The sequence below is a fragment of the Lathyrus oleraceus genome, chromosome 2 (genome assembly GCF_024323335.1).
Source record: "Lathyrus oleraceus cultivar Zhongwan6 chromosome 2, CAAS_Psat_ZW6_1.0, whole genome shotgun sequence".
NCBI classification, from domain to species: Eukaryota; Viridiplantae; Streptophyta; class Magnoliopsida; order Fabales; family Fabaceae; genus Lathyrus; species Lathyrus oleraceus.
The window spans coordinates 476,309,093-476,332,592 of NC_066580.1; the positions used below are offsets into that span (position 1 = coordinate 476,309,093).

Genomic DNA, 23,500 nt, shown 5'->3' on the forward strand with positions numbered 1-23,500 from the left:
TTTAGTTTAAAATTATTAGCCGTAATCGGCGGGTGCACAATACTACAATGTGGTTCCTCTTAAGTTGGAATTTCATAATCCTTAAGGAGATTAGCATCAACTGGATCATCCATAGCTTGTAATGTAAGAATTTGGCATCTCTCGAGTAAGAAATGCTCGATTTTGTCTACGGGCTCAACTAAGTTACCAACAAATCAAGTTCTTTGCATACAAGAGCGGCGAGAACCACATCATACAAACACAATAAAATAAGTCGAAAAATAAGTTCTAGTATATACGATGATCAAACATAAATTCAATATTAAATGCAGTTGGTCCCCGACAATAGCTCCAAAAGCTTGATGCAACCATAAGTGCACGGATGTGTGAAGTAATAAATAGATATATGATGACTTCTCGGTAAATGTACCATTAATGTATAAGTAATAAAAAGATCAAATCCATAGGGACTAATTCTAACAAGACCAAATGTGTGCAATGTATAAAAACTAGTAAAAAATGGGGGGTTCGAGTTTTAATGCAAAAAGTAAATAAGAGATTAAACAGAATTATGAAAGCATTCAGGTTCTATTTTAGATTCCCCTATTTTTATATTGTTTATGTTTACTGCTTTGTATGAATGATCTTATTGATAGAATAGAATATATTGTTATAATTAGTCATAATTAGTTTTCTATAATTATGTTGTATCATAATTGGATAGTTGACCAAATGTTACACATTGATGTATATATATTTTATTCAGATCAATGAGAAGGACATGATTTCCATTATCTTACATGGTATCAATCCTAACCGATCTCTCTCTAAAAAAAACGCAGAAACACGTTTCTTCTTCTCCCCCATTACAGTCCGCCGCCGTATGCTTCTTCTCCCTCCTTAAAGTCTACCACCGCAATAGGACTACCGTACTCTGTACCGCCGCCGCCGAACACGATAATCACTCTATTCTCTCGCCTTCCACCTCTATTTGCGCCTCCGCCGTCACACCTGCAGCCATGTCTGAATCAAACCATTCAGAACACAGTGACGCCGATACCCATAAATTTGTCGATACCCACAAATCCGCCGATACTAGTGATTCTGGCCAGCCCAAGAACACGACGTTTCGAGGTTCCAAATCGTAGTTTCATCCCGCTCTTGTCATTTCCAATATTAAGAACCACATTCCTATTATTCTTGATATGGAAAAAGATCAATATGGCACCTGGGCCGAGTTTTTCCGCATCCATACTCGCTCAAATCGAATCCTGCATCACATCGTTCCATCTATCGGAAAAGAGCCACCAGTCATTACCAATGCCAACCATGAACAATGGTCCACTCTTGATGCCACCCTTCTTCAGTGGATTTATTCCATTATTTCTAATGATTTGCTGACCACTATTCTAGAACCCAACTCCACTGCAATGGAAGCATGAAATCGCTTGGAAGATATTTTTCAGGACAACCAAAATGCTCGAGTTGTCACTCTTGAGCAAGAGTTTTCTAACACTCGTATGAAGGATTTTCCCAATGTCTCAGCTTATTGTCAGTGTCTTAAAATGCTTTCTAATCAGTTAAGAAATTCCGGCTCCCCTGTCAACAATCATCGTCTGGTCCTTCAGTTGATCTCTGGTCTCCCAGAAGCTTACCCCAGTGTTGCTACTTTGATTCGCCAAAGCAACCCTCTTCCGACATTCTATCAGGCTCGTTCCATGCTCACTTTGGAAGAAGTCGGTATGGCTAAGATGGCAAACACAAGCTCTCATGTTTCTATGCACACCACTCAGCCGAAACCTACTAAAGACACCTCTCTGCGTGGCAACCTCCCCCTCGACAACCGTTCTGGCTCCCGTGACAACCAGGTCGCGGAGGGGGACGCGGTAACTGCAGGGTACCTTAGTGTGGAGCTCCCAGCGCTCGCTCACCTTGGTCCGCTCCTCCTTGGCAAAAGCAACAGCAATACCCAACCTGGCAACCATGAGATTGGACTCCACCACCATGGACTATGCCACCGAGTTCGTATCCCACCTCTCAATGGACACGCCCTGCCGGTCCTCCTAAACAGTCGGGCATTCTAGGACAACGTTCTCAGGTGTATGCAACCTCTACCTCATCTCAGATATCAATAGAGATTGAGACTGCAATGCATACTATGTCACTCCACACTCCTGACAATCAGTGGTACATGGACACGGGCGCAACATCTCACACAACCGTATCACAAGGTAATCTCTCGTCTTATTTTCCAGTAAATAATTCAAATCAGAAAGTCATTGTAGGAAGTGGCCATGGAATTCCAATTCACGGCACCCGACAGACATAAATAACCACATCTCACCAACCACTTCACCTTAACCATGTCCTACATGCCCCGAAAATTATTAAAAACTTAATTTCTGAGAGATGACTCACCACTGATAATAATGTTTCTATTTCCTTTGATCCTTTTGGTCTTACTGTCTCTGATTTTCAGACGGGGATCACCCTTCTTAGATGTGACAGTCATGGAGATCTTTATCCAGTTACCACTCCTCCCAAATTTGTCGGTCTCACATCCAGTCTTTGGCATAGTCGTCTTGGTCATCATGGCGTGTCTGTTTTGAATTCCCTTCGCAAAAATAAGTTCATATATTGTGAACCTTTTAATTCTTCTGTCGTTTGTGACTATTGTGTTTTAGGCAAACAAGTTAAATTGCCATTTTTTGATTCTCAAACTACGACTTTGATGCCTTTTGACATTTTACATAGTGATTTATGGACGTCTCCAATTTTAAGTTCTGTTGGTCATAAATATTATGTCTTATTCTTAGATGATTTTACAAACTTCTTATGGACTTTTACTATTAGCAGAAAATCTCATGTGTTTGAAACGTTCAAGTCACTTACTCAACTCATTCAAACTCAATTTTTGCAAAAAGTCAAAACATTTCAATGTGACAATGGCGGTGAATATAATAATGAACTTTTTCAAAAATATTGCATTGATCATGGTCTAGTTTTTCATTTCTCTTGTCCCCGCACATCCTCACAAAATGGGAAAGCGGAATGCAAAATAAGAACCATTAATAATATGATACGCACTATGCTAGCTCATTCTTCTGTTTCCCCCTCGTTTTGGCATCATGCTCTCCACATGGCAAGTTACCTGTTAAATATTATCCCCTGTAAAACACTTCATCATCATTCATCAACACAACTCATGTATCATCGTGATCCCACCTACACACATCTCAGAGTCTTTGGTTGTCTATGTTATCCATTATTCTCGTCATCTACCATTCATAAGTTACAATCCCGCTCTACTCCGTGTGTCTTCCTGGGTTATCCGCCGAATCATAGAGGTTATAAGTGTTTTGATTTGTCTAATAGAAAATTAATAATTTCGAGGCATGTTATCTTTGATGAAACTCAATTTCCCTTCACAAAGATACACTCCCCTTCACCTCACTCTTATAATTCAAGCGGCCAAGAAAACCTCGGACTTGCTTCTCAGTTTTGGGCGCAGGCATCTCTTGTATTGCTTTGCCCTTTGCAGGATCAACCTCAATACCTCTTTCGCTGACAATAAAGCCCAATAACTTGCCGGAACGGACTCCAAATGTACACTTGTTGGGATTCAGACGAAGCTTGAACTTCCTCAAACGCTGAAAAAGCTTCACCAAGTGCTCTACATGTTCAACTTCCGTTCTCGACTTAGCAATCATATCATCAACATATACCTCAATCTCCTTGTGCATCATATCATGGAACAAGGTAGTCATAGCTCGTTGATACGTGGCTCCGGCGTTCTTCAAACCGAAGGGCATCACTCGATAACAGAATGTTCCCCAAGGTGTGATGAATGTTGTCTTCTCCATATCCTCGGGTGCCATCTTAATCTGATTATATCCGGAAAATCCGTCCATAAATGAGAAGACTTTGAATTTAGTTGTATTGTCTACCAACATATCAATGTGTGGTAGAGAGAAATCATCTTTCGGACTAGCTTTATTTAAATCTCTATAATCCACACACATTCGGACTTTTCCATCTTTCTTGGGCACGGGCACAATATTGGCCACCCATTGAGGATATGTAGAAGTCACCAGAAACGCCGCATCAATTTGCTTCTGATCTTCCTCTTTGATCTTCACTGCCATATCAGGGTGAGTTCTTCTGAGCTTCTGCTTCACAGGCACGCACTCAGGCTTCAAAGGCAGGAAATGTTGCACAATATCTGTATCTAGACCTGGCATGTCTTCATATGACCAAGCAAAGATATCGATATATTCTCGTAGCAATTCGATCAACCCCTTCTTAACAGATTCTTCCAGGAGTGCCCCGATCTTGAACTCTCGCACACAATCCTCAGACCCCAAGTTGACTGTTTCTAGATTCTCAAGGTGCGGCTGAATGATATTCTTTTCATGCTCAAGTGGACGGGTAATCTCGTCAGGAATCTCTTCAACATCATCTTCCTCTGCCTCAAATACAGGGAACTCAAAATTAGGAGATGGCGTTGGATCATTATGTTCAATGGGTTTAGAAATCAACCTGCATAATGATTTTGGATATGAAAAGCTTTTTAGAAATCAAACAAGGCAAATCATTATGCAGATGAAAAGATTGATTTTATTCTCTTTTTTTTTAGGGTTTTATGTGATCACCAATTTCATGCAAAAAGCAAAATAGGGAAAATAATTGGAAAAACAAACATTTAGCATGAATTTATTGAATGAAAATATCATTGCATTTATGTTGCCAACAATGTCATCACTTCTCCTTTTGGCATGGGAGAAGGGTTTTTTAAACAAAGTGATCATTACTTTGACTTGTGGACGACTGTAGGAATATCCAGAGTGACCCAATTGTTGCAGACCCCTCCAGGGATGACAAAATTGTCGGAGTCCTCTGTATCTTCTTCCAAGACAGCAGCAGCTTCTTCCTCCTGACCAGTGTGGACGAAACCTCCACTCTTGAACAACCCTTTCTCATTGAAGACCCCAGAAGAAAAGCCTATGCCAGGGCAGCCCTGGACCATGTTGACAGATTTCCCATGCTCGGGCAATGGGTTCTTCTTAACATTAGGACCTACGTCCTCAAAGCACAAAATGCCACACCTTACAAGGTCTTGAACCTTGATCTTCAACGGATAGCAATTCTCCACATCGTGGTTAGGAGCACCAGAGTGGTATACACAATGCAATTCAGGCTTATACCACCACTGAGGGTTAGCAGGTATAGCTGGCGGGTCTTTCGGAGTAATCAACTTCCTCTCTATCAAAGAGGGATAGAGTTCTGCGTATGTCATCGGAATCAGATCAAAAGTGACATTTTTCCTCTCATAACTCGTGCTGGTTTGATTACTGTTGCGAGGCTGATAGGCCTGCTGTTGAGGACGATGTTGTTGCTGATATTGCTAAGGTGATTGCTGATTGTTGCTATGCTGCTGATACTGCTGATTGTCTCTGAAAACAGGTGCTATATGAGCCACCTGGTGCTGGTTACCGGCAGGACGCACGGTCTTCCTCCTCATAGAGGGTCTTCTAGGTTTCACATGGGAGGTCACAGCATGTGCCTCTCCATCTTTCTTCTTCGCAAACGCCCCATAACGTTTGGTAGAAGAGCCTTCATCCTTGGTTAGACGTCCTTCTCTAACCCCTTCCTCTAGACGCATCCCCATGTTCACCATCTCGGTGAAGTCAGAAGGAGCGCTAACAATCATCCGCTCATAATAGAATGAACTCAAGGTCTTCAGAAAGATCTTGGTCATTTCTTTCTCTTCCAGCGGAGGCACGATCTGTGTTGCCAACTCTCGCCACCTAAGGGCGTACTCTTTAAATGTTTCCTTGTCCTTCTGGGACATGGCCCTCAATTGATCCCTATCGGGAGCCATATCCACATTATACTTGTATTGGTTGACGAAGGCCTCGCCAAGGTCATTGAAGGATCGGATGTTCGCACTGTCCAGCCCCATATACCAACGCAGAGCGACACCGGACAGACTGTCCTGAAAGTAATGGATGAGCAACTAGTCATTATCAGTCTGAGTTGACATCTTCCTGGCATACATGACCAGGTGGCTGAGAGGACAGGTATTCCCCTTGTATTTTTCAAAGTCAGGGACCTTGAATTTCACAGGAATCTTCACATTGGGAACCAAGCACAGATCGGCATCAGACTTGCCAAACAGATCCTTTCCTCTAAGAGTCTTCAATTCCTTGCGCAACTCAAGAAATTGGTCATTCATAGCGTCCATCTTCTCATGAACATCTGGGCCCTCAGATGGCTCAGAATGATAGATGGTGTCGTCTACCCTAGGCACGGTATGCACGACAGGAGGAGGAACAGCAAGGACCGGGCTAGATGCCGGCATAGAAGCAAAAGTTGGAGCAGGGCCCTCAGGCATGAAATTGGGAGGCATCCCCCACGGAAACCCGGCTGGCATAGCTGTCGGAACAAAGTGTGCACTGGCTGCAGGCACAGTTGAGGAAACAATCTCAGAAATGACTGTCCTCTGGGGAGGAGTTGAAGGTGTTGGAGAAGACTGACTATGGGCAGCTAGGAACGAATCCATCAAAGCACTCAGTCTGGCGACTTCCTCCTTGAGTTCACGGTTCTCTTGCTCTAGATGATCCATCAATCTTGAAGAGTTGGCTCTGGTGTAGTACCGGTGAGTCAACTTGTCTTCAAAATAAATGAAGAGCACAGAGTTAGACCACAGGATCAGAAGCCGGGAACAAAACCTGCTTATGCATATGATGCATGCAATTCTTGTGCACATGATTTGTTTTTATTTCAAAGGAACTCTAGGGTTTTATTTGCAAATTTTGGAAATATTAACTGTTTATCACATATGGAAATATTTCATCAAATATATCAGGGAAAAGAAGTACAACATTGTCAATCGTATACAAGAGAAAAGGAAAATAATCATCCTATGGATCCCTAGGTACAACATCTGATGCTTTGGACACAGGAAGATAGGTTGCACGAAACCTCTTTACCTCCCTCTCATAAGCTGCCTCCATATCTGCTTTTTCCTTGGTGAGTCGATCATACCTCCTCTTCCAAAACTTGGAAGACTGAGGAAGTAGAGAAGTCCATGTATCATTAGGATCATCAATGACCTGATGCTCGAGGAACTCAATCAAAGCATCTTTCTCCTTAATCTGCTGAAGCGACTCTTCCCTTTCACGGATCCAGGCACGTGATAGGTCTTCGTCTCTCAACTCATCTACTCCTTGATTAGGGAGGGTTGAAGGCCCAGCCACAATCAAAGGTGTAGGTCTCGGATATTCGTAAGGCATAAGATACTCAGATGCTCTTTTCCTTACCCAAGCAGTGTAAGGCTCCAAAGCAATGCAATTCTTAGGACCCAACTCCTTCCTTCCTTTCTTATGAACCTTGCGCCAAGCGCGAACCATTCTGCCCTTCAAGCCTTGGGGATCTTTACCCTCCTGAAAGAACACACCCTCTAACAGAATGTTATTAGGTTTATTCTTTAGGGGGAACCCAAGCTGACGACGTGCTAAAATAGGGTTGTAGTTAATCCCACCACATGTACCAAGAAGAGGTACATTGGAGAATTCACCACAAGAGTCGATAATCTGCACATCATCATATACACGGTTATACCAAGAGATATCATCACTAGTGAGAGAGATAAGTCTCGTGGACCACCGTAGACATCCCTTGTTCTCCCTGAAAGCGACCGTCTAAGGTAAGTGAGAAATAAACCACTTATACAACAGAGGCAAACAACACACAATGGCACCACCACCCTTTGCATTCCTCATATGCAAAGAGAAATAGGTACCACCCAACAGAGTCGGAACGGGATTAAGAGCAGAGAAGATCCTAATAGCGTTCACATCCACAAACTTGTCGATGTTGGGGAAGAATACCAACCCATAGATGAGAAGTACAAATATGGCCTCAAAGGCGTCCTCACTCATGGCCTTCACATAAACAGTAGCTTGAGCAATGAGGAACTCAGAAGGGAGACCTTGAATTCCACCTTTGGTAGTCATAACCAATCAGAGATTCATCTATGTGCAACATGTCAGCTATCTCTTGAGAAGTAGGAATACGCTCCAAGCCACTTAACGGCAACTGATCCAGAATAGGTATACCCAGAAGATAGGCATACTCCTCAAGGGTAGGCAAAAGCTGAAAGTCCGGAAACATGAAGCAACGGTACAGAGGATCATAAAACTGCACCAATACGCTCATCAACCCTTCATCCACCTGAGTAGTCAGAAGAGGAAAAAGCTTCCCAAAACGAGCCTTAAAACCTAAAGGATCTAATACATAGGATGTCAGATTCCTTAACTCTCTCAAATATGGCTGTCTGAAGCTGTACTTCTTTGTTTTTCCATGTCTGAAAATTTTGCAAATAAACCCCTTAAGTTCCTTGAAAATTTTCTTTTATTATTGATGATATGGATGCAGATGAATGCATGAATGCATCAATCACACTCAAGGATCAAGCAAAGCACACCAAACAAAGGTCATGGGATGGATTATATTATCCTTAATATCAATCATCCATTTTGGTGGATTATGGTTTACACCTTATCAACACCCAAGTTCCATTGATATTAAGGATGTATGAACGGATCAACCATGAATCAAGGGTTTGTTGCGAGTCACGAGTATGGAGTCTCGGTTAAGAACCACCCAAAGGGAGTGTACTAGGGTTTAAACCTGCCAAACATGTTCTACAAGAGGTTCCCATAGTCATCATCCCATCTTTCGGATATTATCGGAGAAACGACTACTCGTATTCCAAAAATATCCTCAAGAGAGACTCTTATGAGTGTAGTATCGCGTAACAATCGTATCATATCTTACATTTGAACGACTTCTGCACTACATCCTAAAAATAGGCCAAGATGGGCTTGGTAAACTAAGGTCCTTGGCTTCTAAGGTCTATATTGGAAAGAGTAATGTCTAACCACAACTTACTTGTGTGACATTATTGATCCCAACATGACCTCCACCAAGTGAATGGACTCGCAAGTCAACTTGCTAAGGAATAACTCCACACAAGTCGACGAGACTATGTCATTCTCCTATCCTAAGTGCACTCGAGTCCGGGTATAGAACTCATCTCACAAAGATCACCAAGCACACAAGCAATTAATATATCAAGCAATTCAATCATTACATACAATACAGTAATCCCAAATTGCACAAAAATATGTCACAAACAATATAATACAACAAAAGGTGAAAAGTTAGCAAAACCCACTAGGGAGATTTTAGATGTCCCCAGCAGAGTCGCCACTTTTTTGTAGCGGTGTATTCGTTACCATTGAAGATATTGACTAAATCCAAGGTAAATCATACAAAGTCGAGTCGCCACCGCACTTCTATTTATCCAAAGGAATGGTTAGAAAGTGAACAAAAACCTAAAAGTTTTACAAACAAAACTAGTAAAAGAAACAGAGATCTGGGTAAGGGGGTTGGTTATGCAATGGGAAGGTGTTAGGCACCCAAAACATCCTAGGTACTCCTAGGGAGCCCTTTTCACACTTGTGAAGGTTGTTTGTTTTGTGAACATTTTTATTTGTGCAAACATGATTGAAGAGATGAGAAAAGAATATACAAGTTTATTTACATTTTGTGTTTGGATGGATAAACCCATTGCCTACGTACCCTCTTATAAAAAGATTAGGATCAAAACCTCGTAGTTCGGGTAAAAAATCTCAAAACAAATGAGTGGATTGATTGGTCCAAAAGCCTTAAGGTCTTTTGTTATCAAAGGGAGAAAACTCAACCTAAAACCACAAATCCACCATGAGAGGATAGCTTCAACATGCTAGTGAGGGGTTAACCCTATAATAAGCATGGAAGACTCATTGTCCACCACTAAGGATAAAGGTGAGTATTACATCTACCACAAAGATAACTCAAACCTAATAGCTAAAGGTTATGAAAAAATTTGATTAAGAAGTGGACATGAAACCACAAAAGAAATTTGAATGGGTTATATTTACCAATTTAGAAGTATATACAAAAATGGTCAAAGTTGACTTAAAGATTCAATTCAAAATGAGTATTATGAAAAGAAAGTTTGAAAATCAAAAGCATAAGGCTTAGGTTTCTAATGTTGAAAACAAAGTCAAATGTTTGCACAAAAAGGTTTTTGGCTTGGGTTAGGGTGGAGAAGAAAGGTTAAGTCCTAAAGAGAACAAAAAGGTGGGAGGAGTGAAATGAAATCACACTAGGAGTTCCTCTCTTGAGATCCTATAGATTATCCAAGTGGTTCCCATCCTTTGGAATAAGCAAGCACAAAGCATAAGCAATCACACAAGTCTCATAAGAGATCCTCAATGTATCTTGTAACTTCCATTGGGAACGAACATGGTAATGATCTTCAGAATAGCTCAAAAGGAAAACTCCTAAGTCAAGAGCACACACATCAAAAGTTCACAAGTAAACAAACAATCACACACTATATACATACAAGAGGCTCAAACAAATGGGTGGGCTTTAGTCAAGAGGGGTCATGTCAACCTCGACAAACAAGCCAAACTGTAATGGGTAATCTGTAGCTCTTAACCACTAACATTGAAAGTTAGGGTGAAGCTGATCAAAGATGGAAAATGAGGATGAGACCTCATGCTCTTAACCCTGGCCAGGGTGAGCTCATGACAAAGAAATCGTGGGGATCCAGAAAGTGAGATCCTATTCCACTTGACAGACTCTGGATAAAGATCTTGGGTACATGTTCAGAAGCATCAACACGAAGTGCGAGCATAGAGAACGACTCACTGAATAACGGGGGATTGGCTACTAATCCCTTTTATCCGTCAATTGCCTCAACTCTTGGAGGTCTTATCAAGTATCACATGCCTCATCTTGGAGGTCTTTGGCACAATTGTAAACAAACACAAACAGATCCTCTTAAGGAGGACTTGCCAGCAAAATGCCTGCCAAAAAGGTGGCAGGACTTCCAGACTACATGAAGTAAGGAGATAACTACCTAAGTGGTGTATCAACCATAATCCAAAGCTCAAGCAAGAGCTAAAAGGAAGCAACTAAGGTACATGTACAAAAGCTAAACAGTTAATACTTTAGTTATAAAACCAACAGACAAACAGTGAATCCTTCCAACAGTTACACAATCCAATGAACAATGCCCAAGCATTCAAATGAACTCATGAGCTCAAGCAAATCACTTAAAATCCTACAAAACAAACAAAAGTTAGAACTCAAAGCATTTGTATCTCACAAAGTGAGAACAAATTAACCATCAATGCTAAATGTCCAAACCTGAAACACAAAGCACAGTTAGTTTATGCACAAAACACTAGTACAAAGACTAAGTTAAAAACCAAACCAAATGATCAAAATTGAACTCAATCTTCCACATAATGCACATTCAAACATGTCACAAAATATCCTCAAAAGGACCAGCATCAGATCAAAAAGCAAATATCTCAAATGGCCTATGCTATACAATGATCACAAAATGTGCACAAAGTGAACTTCCAATTTAGAAAATTCAAATCAAAACAGAAACGCATGCAAAGACTTTGATATTTTATGTGCAAGTTTCTCATGTCATGAACAAGCAATATGCAAAAGATCAAATCCAGAAAGATTCAAATGATAGGTGAACAAAAATGCAACAATTCAATGTCAAAAATGTGACACAAATTGTCACACTCATCTTCATGTGTCAAAAATGATGAAAGCATATGAGAAAAAATCCAAACCAGTGATCAAAAATTCACATCATATATGAATATCATGCACACAAAAAATGGGATCAATTGGCTCAACAATGAAGATTTCACAATGCATTGAACACAACATATCAAATTAACACAACTTGGATTCAAAAATTCACACATCACAAACCAGACATCAACAATTTATGAAATTAATACCATAAAAAACTAGACATTTATACAAAACTAGGAAAAAAATTGGAGTTCATTTGGATCATTTTTCTATTTTTTATGAATTTTCTAAAATGAACATAATAAATGGAATATGCATGGAAAATGGAGGGAAATAAAACAATTCAAATCAAATCAGAAAATGTCACAACCACACGATCTCAGCGCGCGCCAAGATCAAAGGCTCTCATTCAAACAAGCAAAACGATGCGTTTCATTAATCTACATCAGCATGCACAATCAGCAAGTCAAGACACGCATGGCATGGTCAAAGCATTCCTAACCAATCAATCTCACACGCCAGCGTACACATGGAGCACACGTAGGATAAACCCTAAAATAACCAGACACCGGAGCTACAGTCTCCGGTCGTCTTCCCCGATCACTCACGCGGCGACGCCGCCGAGCAAAATTCCAGAAATGGACAAGGCTTATATCAATCGAATCCTCTTTCAATGTAGGTTCCAAATATCAACTCAATTTCATCTAATTCCTCATGGATTCTTCAGATCGAAGCAAAACATATTTGAGATCAAAACTTTCAGTTCATTATACAACCTCAATACTTAACCATTTTCAATTCTAAGCATATGCACAAGCTCTACACAACAGGATCTACACATCTATGACCTTAAAACAGCAAAAAGAGATGATGAATTTCAACTCACCTGAAATTGAAGCTTCCTAAAATCGTGCTCTCAAGCGCTCATATGCTCCAGATCTACTCTACTTTACTTCCTTTGAAGCTCCAAGCAAGAATCAACAGTTGAAAACTCTTTGATCCTCTTCAATGTTCAAAACCGATCCACATGAAGATGCTCTTGAATCTGCACGAAATCTTGATGAATTGCTTCCAGTAATGGATGGATCTTGCTCAGTGGATCATGATGATCAAGAATCTGCAAGAATTTTTGGTGTTTGTGTGAAGAAATTGAAAAATCGAAGAGAGAGAAAAATGGAGGGAGTTTTGAATTTTCAGATCTCAAATGCTTCCTCTTCTTCAGTTATGATTAGGGTTTGGTATTTATATGCCCTGCTAATGATGCTGCTAATCACACTTTGCATTGGTTAATCAAGATTAAGGAGATATGAAGTGATTTGTAAAAATGGAAATGAAGCTACCAAGGCCATGATGCACGTGCAAGTCCTCATGCAAGGCTTGGAATTCACTTAAAACCATCCAATGGTCATGATGGATTTGGTATTTTGCTTGTATCATAAGCCAAATATGGATTGTGGAAATTTTCTTTAATTTGAACACATGTGAAATAATGAGCATACACACTTTTCCCATGCATGGCAAAGGCTATTTTGAGATGTCTTGATCAAGAGAAACATTTTGCAAAAAGAATGGACCAAATTGGAGCTTTGTATCAAAAGTTAGGCCATTTTGAATTTCCATGCACACCTTGTGATCAAATGACCATAACTCGTCAACCATTCATCATATGGACATGAATTAGGACTTTTTGAAAAGGGGAGACAAAGATCTACAACTTTCATGTTCACCAAAAATCCATTTGAAACTTCTTTGACATTGACAAGTCAAGTTGAATGTGGACCAAAAACTTGCCAAATTTGGAAACTTTGAATTATAGGTCATTTTCCATTTTTAGTAACTTTTGCCATGACCTTTGAATCTTCAAGATGGAAGTTTAGAATGAAGAATAGACCTCATTTGAACATGATTGAGGTGTTTCAACTCATTTCCCCATCTCATAGCCTTCAGTTGACTGCATAGTTGACTTTTTGGTCCTCAGATGACCTTGAAATGTCTTGATGAACTTGAGCCTTTACCACTTGATGAAATGGCTTCAAAATGAGACCCTAGCTCATGTAAGCTCCTTATAATGATCATGTGGTCCTCATCTCAAGAAAAATACCTCATCTCATGCACAAAGGATCTTCTTGAAGCTCTTGACCTGCTGATTGCTTGAGCTACAACAAAAGATGTAAATGACATATTTTTGTGCTTTTGGTTAGTAGACAAAAATGAGAAAAGCAATGATATACAATTCAAGCATGCCTGGTGATCTCAAACCACTCAAAAGGAGGTCCCACCCAACGAGAAAGGGAGCCAAGATGCTTAATTATCCTTGAGGCTATGCAATGCTATGCTATGATGCCATGAGGGATCTTAGGGACAAAATTGGGGTCTTACAATGCCCGATCTTAAACTCCTGGCACAGTTCTGCCATCATCTTGTTATTGAGATTAGAACCATTTTCAGTGATGATTCTTTCGGGAACCCCATATCTGCAAATGATGTCTCTTTTCAGGAACCTGGCCACGACCTGTTTCGTCACGTTTGCATAAGACGCCACTTCCACCCACTTGGTGAAGTAATCAATAGCCACTAATATGAACCGGTGCCCGTTCGAAGCCGTAGGCTCGATATTTACGATCATATCAATGCCCCACATAGCAAACGGCCATGGAGACGACATCAAACTCAACGGATTTGGAGGCACGTGCACCTTGTCAGCATAAATCTGGCATTTATGACATTTCCGCACGAAGTTGAAACACTGAGCCTCCATTGTCATCCAGTAATATCCAGCCCTTAGCAACTTTTTCACCATCGCATTCCCGCTGGCGTGGGTACCAAACGATCCCTCGTGCACCTCTTTCATCAATTGGCTTGCTTCTTTGTCATCGACACATCTGAGCAAAACCCAATCAAAATTCCTCTTGTACAAAACCCCATCTTTATTCAGATAGAACGCCATGGCCAACCTCCTCAGAGTCTTTCGGTCCTTCTTAGACGCTCCCTCGGGATACTCTTGGGTCTCCAGATACCGCTTGATGTCATAATACCACGACTTTTTATCATCGGGCACTGTTTCGACAACAAACACATAAGCCGGTCTATCCAGCCGTCCCACCTCAACACTAGGAACTTGATTCCACCACTACACTTTAATCAAAGCGTCCAGAGTAGCCAAGGCATCTGCTAAAGGATTTTCGTCCCTCGGCACATGGTGTAATTCCACCTTGGTGAAGAACGTCAACAATCTCCTCGTATAATCCCGGTATGGAATTAAGTGGGATTGATGCGTATACCATTTCCCGTTAACCTGGTTCACAACCAAAGCTGAATCTCCATAAATAACAAGGTTCTTGATTTGCAAATCAATCCCCTCTTCGACACCCAATATACAAGCTTCGTATTCAGCCACATTGTTGGTGCATTCAAATGTTAGTCGGGAAGCAAAAGGAATGTGGGATCCCTTCGGCGTAATCAAAACAGCACCAACTCTGCTACCATTCACGTTATCAGCCCCATCAAACATCAGAATCCATTCGGACTCAGGGTCAGGCCCCTCCTCCGGGATAGGTTCCTCACAATCTTTCGATTTGAGAAACATGATGTCCTCATCAGGGAACTCAAATTTCATCGGTTGATAATCCTCCATGGGTTGTTGGGCGAGGTAATCAGACAATACACTCCCCTTTATTGCTTTTTGCGAAGTGTACTGGATATCGTATTCAGTCAAAATCATTTGCCATCTCGCAACCCGTCCGGTCAATGCTGGCTTCTCAAATATATACTTGATTGGATCCATCCTGGAAATCAACAAAGTGGTATGAACCAGCATATACTGTCTCAGTCAGCGAGCAGCCCATGCCAAAGCGCAGCAAGTTTTCTCAAGCAGTGAATATCTTGTTTCACAGTCGGTAAACTTTTTGCTAAGGTAGTAAATTGCATGCTCTTTTCAACCAGACTCGTCATGCTGCCCCAGTACACACCCCATAGACCCCTCAAGGACTGTCAAGTACAGGATTAACGGTCGCCCCTCCACAGGAGGCATCAGAATCGGAGGCTCCTGCAAATATTCTTTTATTTTTTCAAATGTCGCTTGGCAATCATCATTCCACCTGACCGTTTGATCTTTTCTCAACAACTTGAATATGGGTTCGCACGTGGTTGTTAGATTAGATATGAACCGTGAAATGTAGTTCAATCTACCTAAGAAACCACGAACCTCTTTTTCTGTTCTTGGTTCAGGCATTTCTTGTATCGCTTTTACTTTAGCAGGATCAACCTCGATTCCCCTTTCACTTACAATAAACCCCAACAACTTGCCGGACCGCACTCCAAAAGTGCACTTGTTCGGATTCAACCTCAATTTGAATTGTCTCAACCAGTCAAACAACTTGGCCAAGTCTACCAAATGCCCCTCTTCTTTTTGTGACTTTGCTATCATGTCATCAACGTAGCATTCGATCTCATGATGAATCATATCATGAAACAAGGTCACCATAGCTCTTTGATACGTGGCACCGGCATTCTTGAGACCAAACGGCATCACCTTATAACAAAAAATGCCCCACGGTGTAATGAACGTTGTTTTCTCCATATCATATGGCGACATTTTAATTTGATTATAGCCAGAAAAGCCATCCATGAAGGAAAACACTGAGAATTAAGCTGTATTATCTACCAACACATCGATGTGAGGTAACGGGAAATCATCTTTCGGGCTAGCTCTGTTCAAATCCCGGTAGTCCACACACATCCTCACCTTTCCATCCTTCTTCGGTACTGGCACAATGTTCGCGACCCAAGACGGATAATTAGTGACAGCTAGGAAACCAGCATCCAACTGCTTTTGTACCTCCTCTTTGATTTTCATGGCCATCTCAGGTCGGGTTCTACGCAACTTCTGCTTTACTGGAGGACAATCTTCTCTTAATGGCAACTTGTGTACAACTATATTGGTATCCAACCCTGGCAATCTTGATAAGACCAGGCAAAGAGCGGCCCCAATTTTTACTTCCTTTCTGACCTCCTCGGTTCCCAGATTAACAATCTCAACTCGCTCCTCGTGCGGTTGAATCACCTTCTCCTCTTGTTTCGACAACCTGGCTAACTCTTCCGGCAGTTCACAATCTTCTTCGCCTTCTTCTTCGGCATGATAGATCGGATTGTCGAAGTCATATAGGGGTGTAACAGGATTGTCATCAATGAGATCCGGAGAATAATCGCATTTGCATGAATGTTGATTCATGCGTTGCTTTAGAGCCAAAACGAGACAAATTAAAAGAAAGGAAAATGAAAATAAACATTGCCATTTTATTATGTTCTTTATTTAAACTGCAAAAATAAATGAAAAACAGAGAACGCCGCTTTTAATGCAAAAAACAATCCGTTTATTAATGATGCAAATAATGCAAAATGAAACACATGAGGTGGCCCTTACAATGGACCATTACGTTTTGGGCAAAACATATGGCTTTCATGCAAACAGAATTAACAAACAGAAATATTACTCTTCACGCAGAGTGACAGTGATGATCTTTTCAGCCTTCCAGTTCTGGATCTCCATTCCTGGTATGCACGGTTTTATCCACGAGTCAAGCTCGCAGTCACTGTCAGTCTCTTCACCCACGACACAGATACGACCTGGATCTAGCATTCTAGCACTGGTGAACGTGAACGATTGGCGACGACCTTTATTCTATCCAGACGAGCCTTGGCCTGACTGATACCCAATCCCAAACTTATCCTCCTTCACTGCAACATCTAACACTCTTCCCCAACCTGGGGCCTCTCCACTTTTCATTACCTCCACAGCCTGTTTGTAAGAAGCAATGGACGACTTCTTCTCTCTTTCGGCAAAAATGGCATTCTCCACCTTCTCCAGGAGTGCTTTCTGCCCCAGGGCGAACCCTTGCATGGCGTTGATCAACTCACTCATCTTCTCTTCCAGCTCGAGAATGTCAGCGTTGGATGAATCCATCAGTCTGGGTTTGTTGCGTCTGGTAAAGTATCTGTGCGGATGAGTTATGTGCCGAGGGATGACTCTGCGTGCGCGAGCAATGATTCTCTGTAACAATCAAGCACGTTAGAAACCGACACCTGCAAAACAGATGACAAGTTATTATGATTCATGCATGAATGCAATGTCTATCTGTATGAGGAACATTCTTTCCTTCGATCCTGGCTTCGTTGAGACAGATAATAATTCGACAACAACATTCTGACATCAATCATCTGGCTTTGCCGTACCGAACAGAAAGTTGTGAGGATGTCTCTCAACCAGGATCTCAATCAAGAATGTACCCTGCATATGGATAAACATGAGTTAGATGCGGCTAAATGCAAAATGGGAATGATGCAGATGCATGAATGCAATTCATAGTGTCATCCTCCAAGACATCTGAACACCAACTGTACTAGATCCCGGTCTCAGAATTGATCACAACCATCCAAGGGACTAAGTAACCATAAATCCAACTCAGGGAATCCGAAATAAACGGAACCGGAGGATACATCACCATCATCACTGGAAAGTCACTAAACGGATAGCAACAATATCATCTGAACAAGTAACCCCGAATCTGACCCGGGGGATCCGAAATAAACGGAACCCACCAATAAAAACCACGGACAGAACTCCGGCGTGTCAGAAATAAATATCCATAAATCCAACTCATAAATAGAACCCAGATCACGAACCGAACCAAAGTCACCATCAAAGAGTCACCAACAGAACCTGTACCTGTATGAACCAAACCCCTCCCCTCACAGGTGAATTCTAATAAGGTCATCCTAAGGCGGATAATCGGTCTCGACAATTGGACGAGATACTCAACGGGTTTTCCCTTTCGGGTGTGCCATGCAGCTCTCATAAGATCATCTAAACCAAAGATCCGGGAAAGAACGGTCATCGAAGTCAACAACTCAAAAGAGATAACCCAACCATGGTGGAAACTCCACAAGGAAGAGCTCTCTCAAAAGAGCCTCGTCCGACTGTGGTATGTCATGTCGCAACAACATGTTGATCCAACATGTGAGGAAACATGAGACCACGCTAGTCCTAGGTGTATACTCGGGCTTTGGGTTTTAGCCCCACTCAGAACACCCACCCCCAAATCAGAGGAACCACACCTGTCCAGAATCCAGCGCAGTGATAACATGATGCATGCAAACATATATGCAAATATACATATAATCACAGTATAATAATCACAAATGCAATAACTAAAGCAGTAAGAAACAACCCAAACTACCCTAAAAACTACGCTAGAGAGCGCTAGGATTGACTCGCTTAGGGAAGATGGACCAGTAAGAGGTCAACTTCAGTCCCCAGCAGAGTCGCTAGCTGTCACAACGCGAAAAACAACCGGCGGAAAAAATACAGAGCCGCCACTGACGCTATTCATCCTATGACGGAAAGGGAGCGCAGGACTAACCTAAGAAAGGGAAAGGAACGGTCTTACGACCAGAGATTACAAGGTACGGGAGTCGGTTACGCAAGGGGAAGGTGTTAACACCCCTCACGTCCGCCGTACTCGACGGGATCCACGCTCAAAAGATAGCTCAAAGGAAAGGAAAAGGGTTGCTTCTAATAAACTGCTCAAAGAAACTACACAAGCTGGATTGATAAACAGGTGGGGGGAGAGAAAGAAGACGGAGGAAGTGGACTCAGCAGGATGTCGCATCCTGGGCCTACGTAGTTTGTCAGAAACAAACATCAGAGTCAACGTAGTTCGGGGAAAGGGGACATGCTCGCTAAGACATCGCATCTTATGCCTATGTATCTTCTTTATCCAGAGAAGAATTAGAGCACTCGTAGCTCGGCTAACGCACGCTGAAACAAGACACCAAAAAGGGACGCTGAGACGTCAAAAGAAACACCCAAAAGGAAACAGAATGCCAATACATGGACTTACACCCGACTCCAAACAATAACAAACAGGAAACAGAATGCCAATACCTGGACTTACACCCGACTCCTAACAATAACAAACAAAAGGAAACAGAATGCCAATACATGGACTTACATCCGACTCCTAACAATAACAAACAGGAAACAGAATGCCAATACATGGACTTACTCCGACTCCCAACAATAACAAACAGGAAACAAATTGCCAATACCTGGACTTACACTCGACTCCTAACAATAACAAAAAAAAGGAAACAGAATGCCAATACCTGGACTTACATCCGACTCCCAACAATAGCAAACGCTAACCAGCGTACACCAAAGAAAAAGGTTATCAGAACGAACCCCAACAGAGTAACCAAATACCCAGAATAACTTCCCGATATGTATAACCAGTCACCACAAATGAACCTGGAAGATGAACCCTAATATGAACCCCGAGTAATAACGACCATCACAAATGAACCCCAATATGAACCCCAAGTGAATAACAATCATCACAAATGAACCCCGAAGATGAACCCCAATATGGATAACAATCATCACAAATGAACCCCGAAGATGAACCCCGAAAGGATAACAGGTAACCAAAGTGAACCCCAACTAGTGAACCCCAATAGGAATAACAATTATCATAAATGAACCCCAATATGAACCCCAAAGATGAACCCCAAATGACTAATAATCGTCACAAATGAACCCCAAAGGTGAACCCCAATATGAACCCCGAATGAATAACAAAATAAATCCCCCAAGGTATGAACATACCACACACGCTCACGCTAGACAAACAAGTACTCACACAAAACAAAGAAAAGGGTGAACAAACAGAGACTCAAAGAAAAAAGGTGGTGGTGCCCAGAGAGATTGCTCATAACCTCCTGCCTACGTATCTCATCTGGTATGAGAATCAGGGCAACGTAGTTCCCCTTACCAGGGATAAAACACTCTCCTAACCAGAGACCGGGGAAGCAACAAACTAATAGGGAGACTGAAACTCGAGCCTAATAGTTATCATGCAATCAATATCCCTAAGTTGAGGTCTCTAAGGGGAATTTGACTCACACAGGAAGCGAGTCAACTCAAGTCTAAACTCTACATACGTTTAACTTCCTCAGAAGATAATCGTACGACTCCTACAGAAAAGGAGATGAGAAGAGGAAAGCAAATAACCACACCAACACAAGTGAACAAGCATCACACACTATATCCATACAAAAGGCCTCAACAATGGGTGGGCTTTAGTCAAGAGGGGTCATATCAACCTCGACAAACAAGCCAAACTATAAGGGGTAATCTGTAGCTCTTAACCACTAACATTGAACGTCAGGGTGAAGCTGATCAAAATGGTAAATAAGGATGAGACCTCATGCTCTTAACCCTGGCCAGGGTGAGCTCATGACACAGAAAGCGTGGGGATCCAGAAAGTGGGATCCTTTTTCACTTGACAGACTCTGGACAAAAGATCTGGGGCACATGTTCTGAAGCATCAACACGTAGTGCGAGCATAAAGAACGACACACTGAATAACAGGGGATTGGCTACTAATCCCTTTTATCCGTCAATTGCCTCTTCTCTTGGAGGTCTTATCAAATAACACATGCCTCTTCTTGGAGGTCTTTGGGCACAATTTTAAACAAACACAAATAGAGCCTCTGAAGGAGGACTTGCCAGCAAAATGCCTGCCAAAAAGGTGACAGGACCTCAGACTACATGGAGTAAGAAGCTAACTACCTGAGTGGTGTGTCAACCATAATCCAATGCTCAAGCAAGTAAGCAACTAAGGTACCTGTACAAAGACTAAACAGTTAGTACTTCAGTCATAAAACCAGAAAACAAGCAGTGAAACCCTCTAATAGTTACACAATTCAATGCATAAGTGCCCTAGCACTCAAACAAGCTCATGAGCTCACCGCATCAATTAAAACACTACAAAACAAAAATAAGTCAGAACTCAATGTATTTTGTATCTCACAAGGTGAGAACAAACCCAATCATCAAAGATGAGTATCGAAACCTGAAACACAAGACAAAGTTAGTTTATGTACATCCAATCAACACAACAAAGCATAAACAAAGGCCAAATTCAAAACCTAACCAAATGACCAATCCAGGACCCATCCTCTTGCACATTACCCCTTCAAGCACTCCCTAAAATGTCCTCAGAAGGACCAGTATCAACTCAATAACCAAGTGCCTCAATTGGCCTATGCCATGTAATGACCAAAAATATGCACAAAAGGAACTTCCAACTTAGAAAATTCACATCAAATCAGAAATGCATGCAATGACTTTGGGATTTTTTATACAAGTTCCTTATGCCATGAATGTTCAACATGCAAAATATTAAGTCCAAAATGATGCAAATGCCATGTGAACAAAAATGCACCAATTCAATGTCAAAAATGTGACACAAATTGTCACATTTTTTCTCTATGTGTCAAAAATGATGATAACATGTGAGAAAAAAATCCAAAACAGTGACCAAAAATTCATGTCATGTATGAATGTCATGTATGCAAAAGATTGGATCAAAAAGCTCAAAAATGAGGATTTCACAATGCATTGAATGCACTAGGTCGCTTTAGCACAACATTGATTCAAAAATCTCCACATAAAAATCCAGACATAAAAAATTCTTGAATTCAGAGCCATAAAAAAGTAGACATCAATACAAAACTGTGAAAAAAAATTGGGACTCATTTGGACAATTTTTGTATTTTTAATGAATTAAACAAACTGCCCAAAATAAATGAAATATCAAATGGAAAAATGGAGGGAAATGAAATTATTCAAATCAAATCAGAAAAATCAGGAACCACACGATCTGGCGCGCTTTGGAATCAACGGCTCACATTTGAACTAATGAAACGCAGCGTTTCATTAATCCAGTCACACGCACAATCAGCATTCCAAGCACGTGTGGCCCTGGTCAAAGCATTCTCATCCAACCGTTCTGCCACGCGCTGAGCCACATAGATCCAACTCAGCCGAACCCTAAGCACACGCAGACGCCGGAGCTCCGCTCCGGTCGTCTTCTCCGATGAACACACGGTGGCTCCAACGGCGGCGCCACCATGAATTTTTTCCAGAATTTCACGAGACCTATACCATTCTACTCGCCTCTCCACGCTGATTCCAAATATCAACTTAGTTTATCCTAAATCTCCCTAGGTTTGGCAAATCGAAGAGAAGAAATTTCTAGATCCAAACTTCCAGTCAACCTAACATCCTCAATACTCACTCAAACTCAATTCTAATCATATGTACATGATCTACACATCAAGATCTACAAGTCTATAACTTAAAAACAGCAAAAGGAGAGAATGAAAATTGAGTCACCTTGAAATGGAGATCTCTGAATTCGCGTCCTCACGAGCTCAGTTGCTCCAGATCTTCTCCTTTGAACTTCCTTTGAAGCTTTATGCAAAAAGAAACGGTTGAAACCTCTTGAACATGCCTCAATTTCCAAATCCGATTGCCATGAGAATGCGCATGAACTGCTCGATTTCTTGATGAATTGCACCAAACAATGGATGATTCTTGATCAGTGAAGCATGAGGATCAAGAATATGTAATAATATTTGAGGCTTGTGTGGAGAAAAATCAAATTCGAAGAGAGAGAAATTTTGGAGAGACTCTTGAATTCTAGATCTGAAATGGTTGTTATGGCAGTTATGATTAGGGTTTCACTATTTATATTCCTTGCTAATAACACTGCTAACATATTAGCCATGCACTAATCATGATTAGTGAGATACCATGCCAATTGCAAAAATTCAAATTAAGCTCCCATGGCCATAATACACGTGATCATCTCCATGCTAGGGCATTAATCCACTCAAGAACAACCAATGGTCATGATTTGAAGGTTATTTAGCTTGCATCTTAAGCCAATAATGAATGGTGAAGATTTGCTCCATTTTGAACATGTGTGAAACAATG

The 23,500-nt window shown here is 41.4% G+C and overlaps 1 protein-coding gene across 1 annotated transcript; it reads left to right on the top strand.

Annotated features, from left to right (window-relative positions):
• Nucleotides 1–1,499: 1,499 nt before the first annotated feature.
• LOC127123823 (uncharacterized) lies at nucleotides 1,500–2,063 on the top strand. Its single transcript, XM_051053998.1, has one exon. The coding sequence runs from the start codon at nucleotides 1,500–1,502 to the stop codon at nucleotides 2,061–2,063; it is 564 nt and encodes a 187-aa protein (XP_050909955.1).
• The last annotated feature ends 21,437 nt before the right edge of the window (nucleotides 2,064–23,500 follow it).

Bases quoted from the DNA above. Each gene is read 5' to 3' on its own strand.
- LOC127123823 (XM_051053998.1), top strand. From the start codon at position 1,500: ATGAAGGATTTTCCCAATGTCTCAGCTTATTGTCAGTGTCTTAAAATG.